This window comes from Sitodiplosis mosellana, unplaced genomic scaffold, assembly GCF_009176505.1.
Source record: "Sitodiplosis mosellana isolate CC-2019 unplaced genomic scaffold, AAFC_SMos_1.0 Smas_scaffold_6226, whole genome shotgun sequence".
NCBI classification, from domain to species: Eukaryota; Metazoa; Arthropoda; class Insecta; order Diptera; family Cecidomyiidae; genus Sitodiplosis; species Sitodiplosis mosellana.
Genome location: NW_022601467.1, coordinates 4,432,798 through 4,447,634, shown reverse-complemented (window position 1 = coordinate 4,447,634; position 14,837 = coordinate 4,432,798). Strand labels below are relative to the sequence as shown.

General features: G+C 36.6%; 1 protein-coding gene across 1 annotated transcript; it reads right to left on the bottom strand.

The window, feature by feature from the left end:
- Positions 1 to 378: 378 nt before the first annotated feature.
- Positions 379 to 13,986, bottom strand: LOC129579176 (protein Skeletor, isoforms B/C). The gene is made up of 10 exons (XM_055468918.1): positions 12,868 to 13,986; positions 9,923 to 10,069; positions 8,084 to 8,431; positions 7,623 to 7,882; positions 5,582 to 5,681; positions 5,251 to 5,435; positions 4,756 to 5,139; positions 4,492 to 4,684; positions 3,917 to 4,411; positions 379 to 2,430 (listed from the first exon to the last, which is right to left on the bottom strand). The coding sequence occupies exons 1-10, from the start codon at positions 12,908 to 12,910 to the stop codon at positions 1,001 to 1,003; spliced, it is 3,585 nt and encodes a 1,194-aa protein (XP_055324893.1). The 5' UTR covers positions 12,911 to 13,986; the 3' UTR covers positions 379 to 1,000.
- Between the last annotated feature and the right edge of the window lie 851 nt (positions 13,987 to 14,837).

Here is a 14,837-nt window from a genome sequence, read left to right as displayed (position 1 = left end):
TTACTACTATTTCACAAAATGAATTACAAAGAAGGGTTGATTATGTTAAGTTGCATAATATTATTACGATTAAGGAATAAAAAAATAAAAAAAACAAATTAATGATGATTCGTGTGTTACGAAGAACTTTTTTCCCCCAAAAATAAAGTTATTCAAGCAAAAATTTCAAACAAAGTCTTTTGGTATTTTCACATTATCTTTTTCTGCATTCATCTCTTCTTGCGTTGAGTGTGAGGTAAAAGTAGAACCATTAACTTGTTCAAGGATGATTAATCGATAAAAACGGAAAGAAACAAAAAAAAAATTAAATTCTTTCGCTCTCTGTCGCATTTTCGCGTTGCCATCTAAATAAAAAAGTTTAAATAAAAATGCTCAAAGTCAATGTTTTATTGTTTTATTTATGAATCAAAAAGAACCATAAAACCTCTCATGGTCTATCGATTTTGGAAGTCAAATGTGTCAAATATTGCTTTTCGAAGTAGCATATATATCTAGAGGTCGAATAAGGGAAATTTAATGAGTAAATGGGATTGTTTGAAATTTCAATATACACGCTATGGCTTAGACTATCACGAGAAGATTCATCAACTTACAATAATTAGCATTCAAGGTGTAAGCCGAGAAAACAGCTGAGAAACAGCAGAGGGATATTGAGTGAGAGGGAAATTGACAAAAGAATCGAACTATGTACAATTGCCTGTGTATTATATATTTCATTCCTTTTGATACGTTTTTTTCCCTTTCGTTTGTTCCGAAACTAATGCACTTCGATCGTTTATTCTGAAACGGGCTTAAGTATGGTTCTAAAAGTAATTTCATTTTGCTTTTTTAACAGCTATGTATAAATTTAAACGTCAGATCCATATTACACTAGATTCACTTTATGTGTGCCACACGAATGCATGCGCAAAAGCGAGAGAGATAGAGAGATAAATGCTATCCGTAGATTTTTTTTTTCAACTTATGAATAAATGTAACTGAAATACATTGAAAACCTGATTTATTTCGGTCGATTTTGAGTGCGTACAATGTTTGGTTTCATGAGTTCCGGTGTCAATGGTGGTATTTCCCCTCGGAATGGACCGAACTGTGGCAGATGGATCAGTTGTTCGGTGCTCCTAATGCTTGCCATTAAACTGCCCGATCGTGCTGGTGTTGGGAAATCGGGCTCTGAATCGATTAGGGCACGGTCGACAACAGCTCGACCATCGTAGGTGACAACAGTCCCAGCCGGATACAGTTTTGTTGACTTCAATTTACCATCCTTGCCCGGTTCATCGGGCGGCAAGTAATAAGCGTGTCGCTCTCCAGCCAATGCCACTTTATCTTCACCGTCTTCCACTTCCATGTACTGCAAATCACCGGACAACCGTTTCGTCGGCGATTTCATCATAACATTTGTGCTATCCAACGGTGATGGAATGAACATAGGTTCAAATGTTTTGATAAGAAGTTCAGAGCCTTCACCTTTATTCTCGCCCTCACCCTCATCCTCTGTACTGGAGTCATCGTCACTCAAATCCGTTTTGTCGCTTCGTCGTTGCTGTTGCTCCGGATAATCATCGGCTTCAAATGGATTTTGAGTTGGTTCATCATTTTCGGCATCACCTCTCGTGAACTGACGCCGCATTATCGGTGTGAATCCACCCTCGACAACGACCGAATCAGGTTGAAAACCGACATTCTTCGCTGGCGGCGCAAACTCTTTTTTGCTTATTTTGATCGGTCCACTAAATTTTGATTTCGGAAAATTGGGTGGCGATCCTCGCATTGCAACAATATGCTTCTGCAATGACCATGGCTGATTCTGCACCGGAAATTGTGGTATTGGTTTTATATTCGCAATGTAATCCCGTCGAATGGGTGGCATTGAAATTCTGGTGACTTTTTGTCGCTCGTTAACCACCTTTCGAATTGGCTGATTGAAATTTTTGAATCGATTATTGCCATGATTTGGGTGATTTTGATGATTTGGTATAATGTATGGGCTTGAATAGTTTCGTTCACGCAATGGAATCCGATGTTCACGGTGGAATGGTTCGGGGCGATACGGTTCCGGTCGAAACGGTCTCTCCGAAAAAGTTCTTGGCGGTGTTAGGAACATAGGTATCGGTTCAACTGCCTGTCCAATTGGTTCACCGAAATGATTTTTGATCGGATCTCCTTCGGCGGTTTTGTTAATCAAGCTTTTTTCCAATGCTTCAGCGGCCAAAATGCCATTGGCAATCATTTTCGTGAATTCATAATTACTCTTATCATTTCGATTCTCCAAATTGTTGCTATTCAAATGCGGTTGCGCTTGATCAATTGTTCGTTCATTCTGAAGCAAATAAATGTCTTGGGCTTTAACTTTTGTCTCATGACGAATTGATTGAGCGGGTAACAATGATTCGGGCTGGTCGGGCTGCACATAGATTTCCTCGATACGAGCTGTATATACACAAAACAAATACAAAATTTTGATTAGGTCAGAATGAAACAGGGAAATGGGTAAATTCCATATGAATTTCGAGGCGCTGATTACTGCCAAGAAATGCCGATGTGAAGCGATATTTTTTCTTGGAATTGTAACGGTATCTGCGCTATCCTCATAGATTCACTGTGTTCATATTCGAATGTTGTAGCGATCGACATATACATTACGCAATTCAGTGTGTTGTACACGTGCATTACACAACGCTTATGTGATCTTGACAGAAATGAGCAAAAAAATGGATGTATTTACAATGAGAGAAGGAGAAAGAGAGAGAGAGAGAGAGAAAAAAAGAGAAAGACGGGCTAATATTGGACGATACCAACGAACGACTTAATTATATAAGAAGCATCAAATTGATTCCAGAGCCTCCCGGTCTTCTTTGAGCAATATTTATATGGACGTATTTACAACAGTGTGAATACATGATTCTCACATAGCCACAGGCACCATAAATGGAAAGGGAGAGGAGATTTTACGTGGATTGCAGAGAAACAAAAAAAAGAAAGGAAATCAGCATGCTTGAGCAAAATATCTATGCTTATTAAATTAAATGCGAAATGTATAATTTTGAAGTATCAATTCCGAAAAATGAAGAAAAAAAGAAAGAAGGAAGTTCGTGCATGCCTCTATTTCTGGAAATGAATTGTATTTTCAAGAAGAATGTCTCGTTTTTTTTCTGATGAAATGTGTATGTAGTGAAAAATGAATGTAAATGAATCCTGAAAATGACAATGCATTCGGAGAAAATGGGCGATGATTCTTAATTAAATTTTATTGATAGTTTTGAAGCAGAAAGCACAGATATATTTAAAAAAGAAAGGTTTATTTAATTGGTAAAAATTCAGTTTTTTTTGTAGTTTTCTCACTTTGTTTTGCTTAACATTGAAAATCAGAAAAAGTTTGATAGAATATAGACAGAAAAAATCAATTCATTTTCGAACATTGCAGAATTGTTGGATGGAAATGGTGGATGCAGAATGTATTAAACCCTAGGAGAGAATTGGGTAACGTATATAAAAATAGTTACTTAAATGAATAGTTAAAATATTGTATGGTAATCTGGTTGTTGTTGTTTCTTTTCTGCCTCAACAATTTACATCCAACGAATCTCCAGAGAATAAATAGGTCTAGGTGTTAACAAAAATAGTAGATAGTTCATAGCCGAAATCAGGAAGGTGGTGGAAAAGGTAGTAAATATCCAAAGTGATAGTGTGTAGGAATGTTCGTCTCTGTGTTTTTTTTTTCTAATCTCTTCAATTTCATTCTTCTTGTGTGGAAACTGCTCGAATTTTCAACAGCATCAAACAAATAATTATAATAATCAACTGCTTATAAATTCACATATTGAATTTCTCCCATAATTCTTGGACACGAATAATTTTTTTTTTTTCGTTTATTCTTCTTTTCTATTTATTTAATATCGCGATTTATGCAGCTTACTCGATTGGCCACTGTTGCTATCGCACGAGTCGAGTACGTTAATTTTCCAGCCCAAATGTCGATGGGTGAAGCATTGATAGTAAACGGTGTCGGGTGTATTTTCATCGGGCTGCCATGTGATGACGCCCGGTTCACCTTCGTCGCATTTCAGTGAAAGGCTTCGTTGGTAGGCTCCAAATGATGAGTATTCATCGGCAGCTGGACCATCTGGATCTGGTGTCCAGTTACACAATCGTCCAGTACCAGTTGGTGCCAATATACCGAATCGGTTACGTTTCACGCCAGCATAGATTCGAACACGCGCTTTTTCTTCGTCGCTCTTGTATTCGTAGCCACCGACTGGATCATCAGTGATATAGAATGGATGGTATTTGGCTGGAACGTCTGGATCATGACCACCTTCGACAACGAATGTGTATGTTTTGCCTCGAATTACATTGATCTCTGGGATCAACAAACCGTTTATGTACCAACTTATACCCCAACCAACGTGACCTATGGACATTTTTCAATTTTAGTTTAGATGAATGGTTGGAAAACCGAAAAAGCTTCAATAAATATGGCAAATGGTGAACCTGTGATTGCAGGGTATCCTTGTTTACCGCCAGTGGGTCCCAACTGAGCGTAGAAGACACCATCATCAGGTTCGTGACATTGAATTGGTGGAATTTCCCAGAACTTGTTTCTTGTCACAGGTGGAACTCGAGCTGGGGCTGGTGGTGTTCGTGATGGATTGGATTGTGATCCTCGTCTATCGTTCGATTGAATCTAAAACCACAAGAAATAAATCACCATACAATTAATTGGTTGTATGACTTATTGAAGAAACAATTGCATACATTATCGTATTCATCATAGTTGTTCTGCTGTGGAGTATAGACTTGCGAATGATGTTGGTGGTTGGATTGTTGTGTTGGTGGTTCATAAATTTCTTCATTCTCATCTCCGGCATCAATCATTCGCATGTCATTTTCCGACAATGGGCAATTCCACGACGGTTCCCGGCCGAATTGTATCAATTTCGTTTGTTTTGAGAATAAACTATGGAACGACACTTCAAGCCGTTGATTCAATGGTCCAATAGCCCATGCAATTGCTTGCGATGAGTTTCCAATGATTGGCAAATCGAATTCATCGGTCGCTTTCAGTGGGCGTTGATATGTTACGATCGAATAACCATTAACCGTTGCGGCATTCAAAACCCGAATCGAGTTCGTTTTGTCCTAAAATTAGTATCAATGGTGATAAAAAAGAGCAAGTTAATTCATTGACATATCTTTTTTTTCGGTTTTCAAATTAAAAAAAAAGCTCGAATTTAAAACGAGTCTACTCACTCCAAGTCTGGTATCTGGGCAACTGCCTCGGCTACCGCTGCATTGTGATTTAGCATCAAGGAAATAATCTTCGGCATAGCCTTTACCAGTGTTTTTATCGATCCAAGCGACTGCAACATCGGCGCCAACCATGAACGTTTTCGATCGATCGGGCGAAAGACCAAACGACATGTATTCTCCATCATCTGTAAAAGCGAGTTTAAAATATTTATCAAAATTATTATGCATAGAGGATTTATTCTCGCGCGAATAGAGAGCAAAAAAAAAAACTGCTGGAAAAAAATCAATATATTATAGTAAAGCAATAAAAAAAAAGATCACTAAATTATACCTAATTTGGCTACAAGTTGGATTACGATACTTTCGCCGGCAACAGCCCATCTAACCTCAAATGCAAGGTCATCGTAAAGCACTTCGCAATTAAGCTTGGACTAGAAAAAAAAGACCAATAAAAATTAACGTTTTTTTTTCTCTCGTCATAACGATCAGTCCGACTTTGCTATTTTGTTGAATGCACGCCTAATTATGACATTATTATTATTATGAGCTCATTGAATTATGAAAATCAATAGCAAAATTCGAATATGACAGCGATGGGAAGCCCGAGGAATTCAAGCCAATGGAATTTTCATTGTTGTTTTTTTCTTCGTTTGTCATAACGTAAGCAGTAAATTTTATAGCTGTTGTTGTTGTTGTTTATTTGAACGTTCCTTTGATTTGAAACGAAAACCGCTCGCATTTAATTTGAAAGCATGCCTTGATCAATCCTTTTTTTTCGTATGTGTTTGTGTCTGCGGAACATTTTCACATTAGAATAAACACAAAATTGAAAATGGGTGGCATTCGATGGCCTTCATATTTTCGCCACATAATATGCGGTTCTTTTGCGATGATAAAAGCCGCATACTGCACATATAAATGTCAGTGTGTGACCCTCAATGACCTTAAGGCTTAACTAAACACAGTCAAAATAAATGGCAAAACTAATCAGTCAGAGATTCTGTTTGGAGCAGCAACAACAACAACAAAAACACTTCCATCTAATTAACCTCATCTATGTTCCTCCCTCTCTGTCTGTCTCTTTTGTGAAACAAAAACGAAAACACAAAAAAAAAAATCATTCCGCACACGTCTTAGCTTACATATACTATGGAATGTTGGTCAAAACCAAATGTGGAAAAAACAAAAAACAATCATTCAAATAACATAGAATCAATATGTTTATTTTTTTAACCAAAAAAAGAGTTATAAACTAAAAATATTAATTTGCATTAGATATTTATAAAACACAAAGAAATAGAAAATTTTGCTTTGTTTTTTGTTTCCTTTTCTTTTTTTGTTCTGTTTTTTTTCTCGTCTGTCTCTCGTGTATTCTTGTGAAATATGCTGCCATTTCCAATGGAAATCTAATGCATAAATTTGTGTTGTATTTTGGAGAATGGCAAAATGTAAAATAAAGAGAAAGAAAGACAGCAGCAATTTATTCCGATAATCTACCTTGAAGAATGTTTCGATCACTGGATTAATTATTTACATAAATGTGTTCATTTTCGTTTTTCTTACTGAGAACAACGCAATTTTTCATAGTTCATTTCTTCTTTGATGCTCATGCAATTGAATTTATTATGTTTTTTTTTTGTGTGAAAAAATGTTTCTTTTTTTATATTTCCTCTTTCATTTTTTCTCTTTCTCTTCTATAAATCGTTATCTGGATCCCATCACCGATTAAACGGGTCGGCATTTGAATTGAAATAGATTGTATCTTTTTTTGGAAATCATATGTGTGAAGTGAGTGCATAAGAGTTTAATTTGGATCGTTTTGTGATCATGTGAATGTGTGTGTGTTTTTTTTGCTTTTTGTTTTTTGTTTTGAAGGGGTGTGTATATGTGACTGTGTGATGTCATTAGTCAAATGATTGACTGAATATCATTGATCTATGCTACCAAACATTTTAAATCAGATGTTCAACATACAAATCATTATCACTTATCATCATGTGCAAAAATGATAGATCAAACGACTCTTTGTTTTGCATGGCAATCATATGACCGAAAGATTGATTTAAATTGCTAATTTGAATTATTTATTTTCATGTTTTAAATACTTATGGTATCTATAAATCATTTGAGGCTGCAATTGAGATAACGAGCACATTGATCCGATTTTTTTTCTTTTTAAATATTCCATTCTATTTTACAACGTCGCTTATAAATTAACCATAATTCGAGTGTGTGGGTGTGTGTGTGTGTGTTTGTGTGGGAGGAGGCGGAGGGTGAATAAAAAAAATAAACAAGAATAATAAGAAAAATGTGTATATATAACGAACGAAGGGTTGCCTATCATCTTATCCACTTTGTTGACGACGTTTTACCTGTGGAGAAACGCCCAGCATTTTCAGTGACGGCGGTACGTTAATGCTTTGTGGAATTTTCACGTGGCCAAAATCAACGGTAAACGCTTCGCACCACACACCAAAGTGTCCAATATCGAAAATGGTCAAATCGCCAGGCAATGTCAACACGATGGTTTTCCGTTCGTAACGTTGCAATGGCGTGATGCGACCATTTTCATCGGGGATACGAAGTCCATTTGGTGTAGGCTTATCACCACGTCCAACCCAAAATTTGGCATCTATAAAAGAAAAAAAAAGATCGAATCAAGTTCGATACATATATGTATGTATATTAAAGTTCAAAAATGAGTAACAGTTGAGCTGATAATGATGATGATATTAATCTCTATTTTTTTTTCTCCTCGCATAATGGGAAAGGTGAAGAATCGAATGAAATTAATATCACGATTGACGTATATTTTTTTTATTCTTTTAATTACCTGGTGCTTCACCGTCATAGCTAAAGTTTGGAATGAGGATCGTTTGAGCATCAACAACGACGATATTGTCCGATGAAACACCATGCACACCTTTCAACGGTGCCAGTTTGTATGGTCGGGGAAAGTCAAAATTCTTCGGAATTGAAATGTCGCCGAAGTTAACCGAGAATTCATCACACCATACCGAGAACCATTTAATGTCACGCAATGTTTTTCCCTCTGGCAATGAAAGTGTTATGTCTTTATTGCGATAGCGTCGCAGTACACCCGAGTTGCCACGTTCATCACGTAGTCGATGTGCACCTTGGTTTTGTAATCTCTTCGTGTTGCCAACATAGAAATAGGCGGCTATTTTCAATTCAAAAATTGAGAGTAGAAACCAACAAGAGAGGAAAAAAGAAATGAATAGACACAAGAACAAAAGAAAAACGAGCAAAAAGAAAGCATTCGATTAGTAAAATATTATCTATTAATTAATGGAGACAGTGAAAATAGAGAGAGACAGAGATAGAGATGAACGTAAAAGTGTTATCAGTCGAAAGCAGTGTTCGGTCGCCACCTACGTCAAACATCAGTTGCCATAACATTTATCGCAAGCAGGTTTTCGCATGTGTAAATATCAAACATTAAACAATATATTTGTCAGGTCAACAGCAGCAATAACGTATTGTCCGATTTTCAGATCACATAAAAAAGCTCAATTATCAAAGGAAGAAGAAAAAATCGTGATGATTCAAATATCGAATAAAATACAAATAAAACACACAAAACGACACACACCGAAAACAAACGAAACATATAAAATTTATGGAAATGTAAATGACACACACGAAAAGAGGATAAAAAAGTTGGAACAGTAGACTTTATCTCTGGAAATGACGTGATGCTCTCTGATAATGACTTTGGCTTTTGCTGTCGCCGGCTATCCTTTTGTTGTCTGTTATTTTGATTCGGTTTTTTTTCACATCTCTCTTCTGGCCTTTTGTTCTTTTCGCCTGTGATAAAAGCCATTTTCGCAATTAATCCAAACACGCTGCTGAATTTGTCGTTTGACCAATTGAAAAAAAAAAATAACCGACAAAAGACAGCAAGGAGAGTGATAAAGATAAGATGGCCAAGACAATAAAGTTGGAAGTCATTTGGCTGGCGCACAGTCGCCAAAGTGAGAAATTTATAAAAAGAAGTTTTAAATTAGTTGCAGAAGCAAACTAATATACACACTCTCATACGAAACAGACGAAGAAGAAAACATAACAAACCGCTCGTGGAACTAGTTTCGAATCATATTATCGATTATTTATTACAATCGCAAATGAGAGCTGGAGCCCATTTTTTCTCGCTTTTTTTTATTCTGCTTGCCAGCCTGCTTGCTTCGTTGCCTGTTCCATTGAGTATGTGTGCCTCATAAATATGGAATATGTGCCGCTTGAAAAGCGAATGAAACAATATGTCAAGACACGTCACTAGAATATTCTTCCGAATCAAATTCGTAATCAAATGATAACAAATCTCCTCCTTTCCCGATAAAACATTGCGAAAAGGTTATGAATCAAAGAGCCAAAAAGCGCGCGATGCCAACAATTTTCCATAAATCAAATATGTAAATGAGAGAAGGCGGTCGTTGTGTGTCTTATTATTGCGATTGCGCATCATTTACCGATCGAAAATGACACCATCCCATGAAAAAATAAGAAGCTTTCTACCCGACAACGAATGAAACTCTTATGGATTCGTGTTAATTGTGCACAATGCGAACAACACGAGGGCTTTCAACTGCGATTTTGATTAATTTGAAGAGATTTTGATGCTTAATAAAATAAAACAATGGAAAACAATTACCTGGTCCTTCGCCATCATAGTTGAAGTTCTTGATGAACAGGGTTCGAGAGTCGACGGCATATACATCACCGGACACACCGTGATGCAATTGACTCAATGGGCCCAAAGATGCACCATAATAATCACGTGCAGCTGACACCGTTTTACCTATAATTTGGTTAAATAAAATCGAATGTGATTTTCGTGTGTAATTCGCTTGGATGAGCCCTCTTTTGAGTCTCTTTTCATAACTAATTTTGGTTGTTTTTTTTTTTTTGAAATAGAATATTTTAATATAATTCATATAGAAATATTTTTGTATCGTCTTTATTACGAATATGGAAATGATTATGAATCGATCGGGCGATGATCGTTCACCTTCTCTCTCATTCCTGTATTCGTTGTTTCTGCCAGTGAATTACCGTTATAGAATTCAAAAATTTCGTTAATTTCAATAGATCATCGGCACTTAGTCACAGTGTGAGCAAGATTCATGTTGTGTGTCGCTTGTGCCGCTATCGATACATGCGTACAAATAAATATAGCATAAATGTGTGCTCATAATAAAAATACGTTTTACAGAAGAGAGAAAAAATGTATTAAGGTTAGTAGAACTTCATGGATCCGAAGCGAATAGCATGGCCACACTATATACATAATTTTTTTTTTTCAATCTCTCTCTCTCTTTTTCTTCATCTGTGATATGTGTGTAGGCAATATCTACAATGGTCGGTTACATCGACATCAGCGATAAAGATGTAAGATGAAAGAAGTAAATGTCTGCATAAATATTAAAATCGCAAAGGAGGAAAATGAGAAGAAGAAGTAGAGAGAAAAAAGCACCATGCAATGTGTAACCGTTTGTATAATAACACATTTTAACGGTGTTTTCCATTCGATGCGGTCGATTCTTGACGTTGTCGTATTTCATGTGCGTTTTCTATTCCCAATGTGTCGATCGATATGAGTTCGTTTGCCGAGAAATAGCTCTCTGAGTAATTGGCATTCGGTCCGTCGTACGTTTCTGTTTTTTTTGCTCTCTCTCGCTCGCTCTACAAGCGATAGGATAATTTACCTTAATGTTTCTGTTATTGCGGTGATAACACGTCAGCTGAACGCGCATATTCCAAGTATTTCACGTCCAACTTGACTGTAATTCAAATCGAAATCAACACCTTTTTACAATTAAAGCATTTGCAATAAATCAATTAAAATGGCTGAACAAGGGAGAATGAATTCGATCCATGTGTGTGCGCAGAAAAATCGTCTGAAATATTTAAATCATTTAACTGTGAAGAAACACACATATCTCTCTCTTTCTCTCAGCGCCCATTACTTGGTATAGTGTAACTTCAGTTATTAGATCACTTCAAACTCATAACGATTATTAGTTCCGTCGATTGGAAAATAGAAAGAAAAATGTGCAACCGACGAATTATTGAAGTAGGCTAGAATCGAAACACACACAATGTTTACTTATTACGTGTTTTGTTCGACGATGCAATTGCGAGTAGCATCTTAATAATAATAATAGTTAAAATGGTGTTCGCAAACACACAACCGAAGTGTGAAGGAAGCGAGCGAGAGAGAGAGAGAGAGAGAGAGAGAGAGAGAACGACGTGCAACAGAAACCATATGCACTGAAATAAATAACCGAGGTAAATGCATCTTTTAAATACATTGCAACGCGTCAACGACTCATGCTGCACTGTAAAACTTGGTTTCTGTTCTCTTCTCGCCAGCTCTCTTCTTAAATCGAGCTCTGCAACGCTGTCATCATTATCTCGGTGGTTTTTTGTAGTTGTTGTCTTGTTCCATCATCTTTTGTTTTCTTGCGCAGAGACGCAGGCGACGATCATAAAGCGAACGTATGCATGTTTACTAATTCTGCATTAATTGAATGGCAATATTGTGTCTGTTCAATCAAATATGTGTGTGCGCGAACGCGCGTCCGCTCACTTGTTTTCCCGCAAACGGAGAATTCTCTACCTGTTTATAGATTTGTTTCTTTTTTTCTAACATCATTGTTATTCTGGCGTGTTTCTTTTGTATGTTGCTGTTATGTTCGCGAGAATTAGTTTGAACGGAACGGAAAACATACAAATTATAATAAATCTCCAAATGATATTTAGTACGTGTACACGATTTTGCAATTGTTTTCATACCGCATAATCCATCAATGCGAGCATAAAACATCGCCACACGTACGAACCGAGAGAAAAAAAAATCATAAGTTAAACAAAACAAGTACGGGAGTAACCATGAAAACACAAACAACAGAAAAATACACAACAAAACGATATAGCGAAAGAAGCGCGAGTCATAGCAACGCACCATATTCAAGTGTCGAGAGGTAACAAAATGCACTCGAAGCAAATGTGGCAAACAAAACGATATTTCATTAATTGTATCACTTAAGACATGATCTAGATAGAGAAAGTATTGGATTGAAATGGTGGATTGAATTACACTGAGTCGCATTTAAAAAAATAAAACAACAACAACAACAATAAAAAAATATTCAAAGGAAAGGTAACGAGACAAAACGACACACGACCAGTATCTATAATACATGGGCCACGACACCAGCAATGCCACAACAGAGACAACGGGATCATATTGAAATTTATTAACTACACACAGTGAAAAGAGAGAAGATAATTGAAATTTCAGTTAAAGGGCCTGAGATCAAGCAAAATCGATCGATCGATCGATCGCTCGCTCGTTTGCTTCATTCGAATCGATCACGACCGTGATGTAATTTTTTTCCACTCATTTTGGTCGCTCTCTGTCGCCAGTGCTTTCTTTCGAAAGAGCGACGGTAGTTTTTTTTTTCTTCTCTCTGATTGTGACTGTAAATGATTATTTTCACATTGATATATTTGTTTCTGTGGCAATGTGAATCAATTTGGGTTGGAAAATCACTTAGAAAACTGACGCTACTTTGTCGATTTTTTTCTACTTACATAACAAAACAACTGCACAAATCAACTTCATTGAATGCAACATTGTCGATGATGCAAATGTGATGAGGTGGTCGTCGTAAATGAATGTAAATTGACTGAATTTCTTTTTTCTTGTCTCGTTGTTTTTTTTATTTTTATTTCTTTTTTTTGGTTCCAACAAAGAAAAACAAAACCAAAAATTTCAATTGGTTTTTTTTGTGCACAGAAATAATAAACAATGAACAAAAAAAACGGTAAATTATTCAAAAAAAAAAAAAAAAAATTACGAATCGATCGGGTGCAGTCCTTATTATCCCAATAAAAAAAAGTATTCTATTCGTTGTGTAGATCGAAATTTGCTATTTCTTCATTGTGAGGAGGAGATGTGTGTGCACGCGAGACTCTATCTCTAGATGACTCGAGAAGAATGATCAATAATCAACGGTTTTTGCGTTTTTCTCCTTGAAGATGCTGTTGCAAAAATCGTCGACGATGTGCTGATGTCTGTCTTTTTTATTCCAATCACCTTCCTACTCTTGAAATTTTTCGTCGATACCCGCGCGCGCGATGTGCTTTTTTTCCTTCTCTCGTTCGTGTTCGTTCGATGGTGTTTTTCAAACTGTGTTTTAAATTTAACTCAATATTTTTTTTTATAAATCCAAATCGCAACCCATTTGGGTTTTTGTTGGTTTATATTTTTTTAACGGTTATTCGTCTTTAAACTATGTATCTTTCTTTTCGTTTTTCAGGGTTTTTTCCCGTTCGTTTATACTATTTATTTATTTTTTTTTTTACTTTCGTCCGTATATATTTAAAAATTTGAAACTTAAAATATTTGTGCCGCTAATATTATAATCAATTTTTTTTTGTTCGCGCGCGAGAGATTTTGATTCTGTTTATTAATAATCGTTATTAAGTTATTATTGTCTGTCCGAATAAAAAAAACACAAAACAAACTATTGCCGACTCTACGAATGACTACGACGACGAGATGAAAACGAACGGCAAACGGACAACAACGACTACGGCAAACGTGCACGATGACAATGGTAAAAACGCTTCGGCGACGAGATCACTTTTCTCGACCAGACGATTCAAATCGCCAACTAAAACTAAATTTAAAGCGATTTTGTAATTTCTGACTTTTTCGCGCACAGCAAATCTTACAGATTGGAAAGAATCATTATGCCAAACAGCAGCAACAGCAGCAACAACAACAGAGCAACAGCAGCAACAACATAGCATACGTCCCATTCAGTGTGTGTATGGCATGAAGTGTATTTATCGCATAACACATCAATTAAACACACGATCCAAGAGAAACAGAAAGACAAAACAGTGGATTAGGAAAAAAAAAAAGAGAAAAACACTATACACGTCCACACGAGAACACACTACCGAAATGAGCAGCAGCAGCAGCAGCAGCAACGGCGGCAACGCAAGAAGCAACACAGATGGGAGGAAAGACATCGGCAATAATAAAACCGTTCCAACAGAGCTACAGAGTCCACACATGGACACGGTTCAAAATTACGGAGGGGGGCCTCGTCGAAGCGCTCAAAATCATCGATGAAAACCGCTTTAATCAATGCCAAAAAATAAGCCTGCAACGAAATGCGACTTTGAACCGGTGGAAAAATTGTCGAAAAACTCCTGCAATTTTTTTTTATCAACTGCCCATGTATGTGTAACACCAATAAAATGAAACCAATTTATGATAAGTGGTGGTACTCTGCCTGCATCGGTGTTTGTAAGAAGAAGAAGAAGGAAAAATAAAACAGAGTAACGTTACCGCATTTCTATACCACAGTAACACGAATACACTTCATGCCGTGGCATGCATAGCGAATGCTCCGCATACATTGCTGATTTTCAGTTTTCATTTCAAGACGATGTGATGCTATTCAAATCCAAAACTTTTTCGACAAATGATTGCGATGGACGATCAGTATGGTAAAATTAGATGTAGTGCAGCCAGTGTGGCTAGAAGC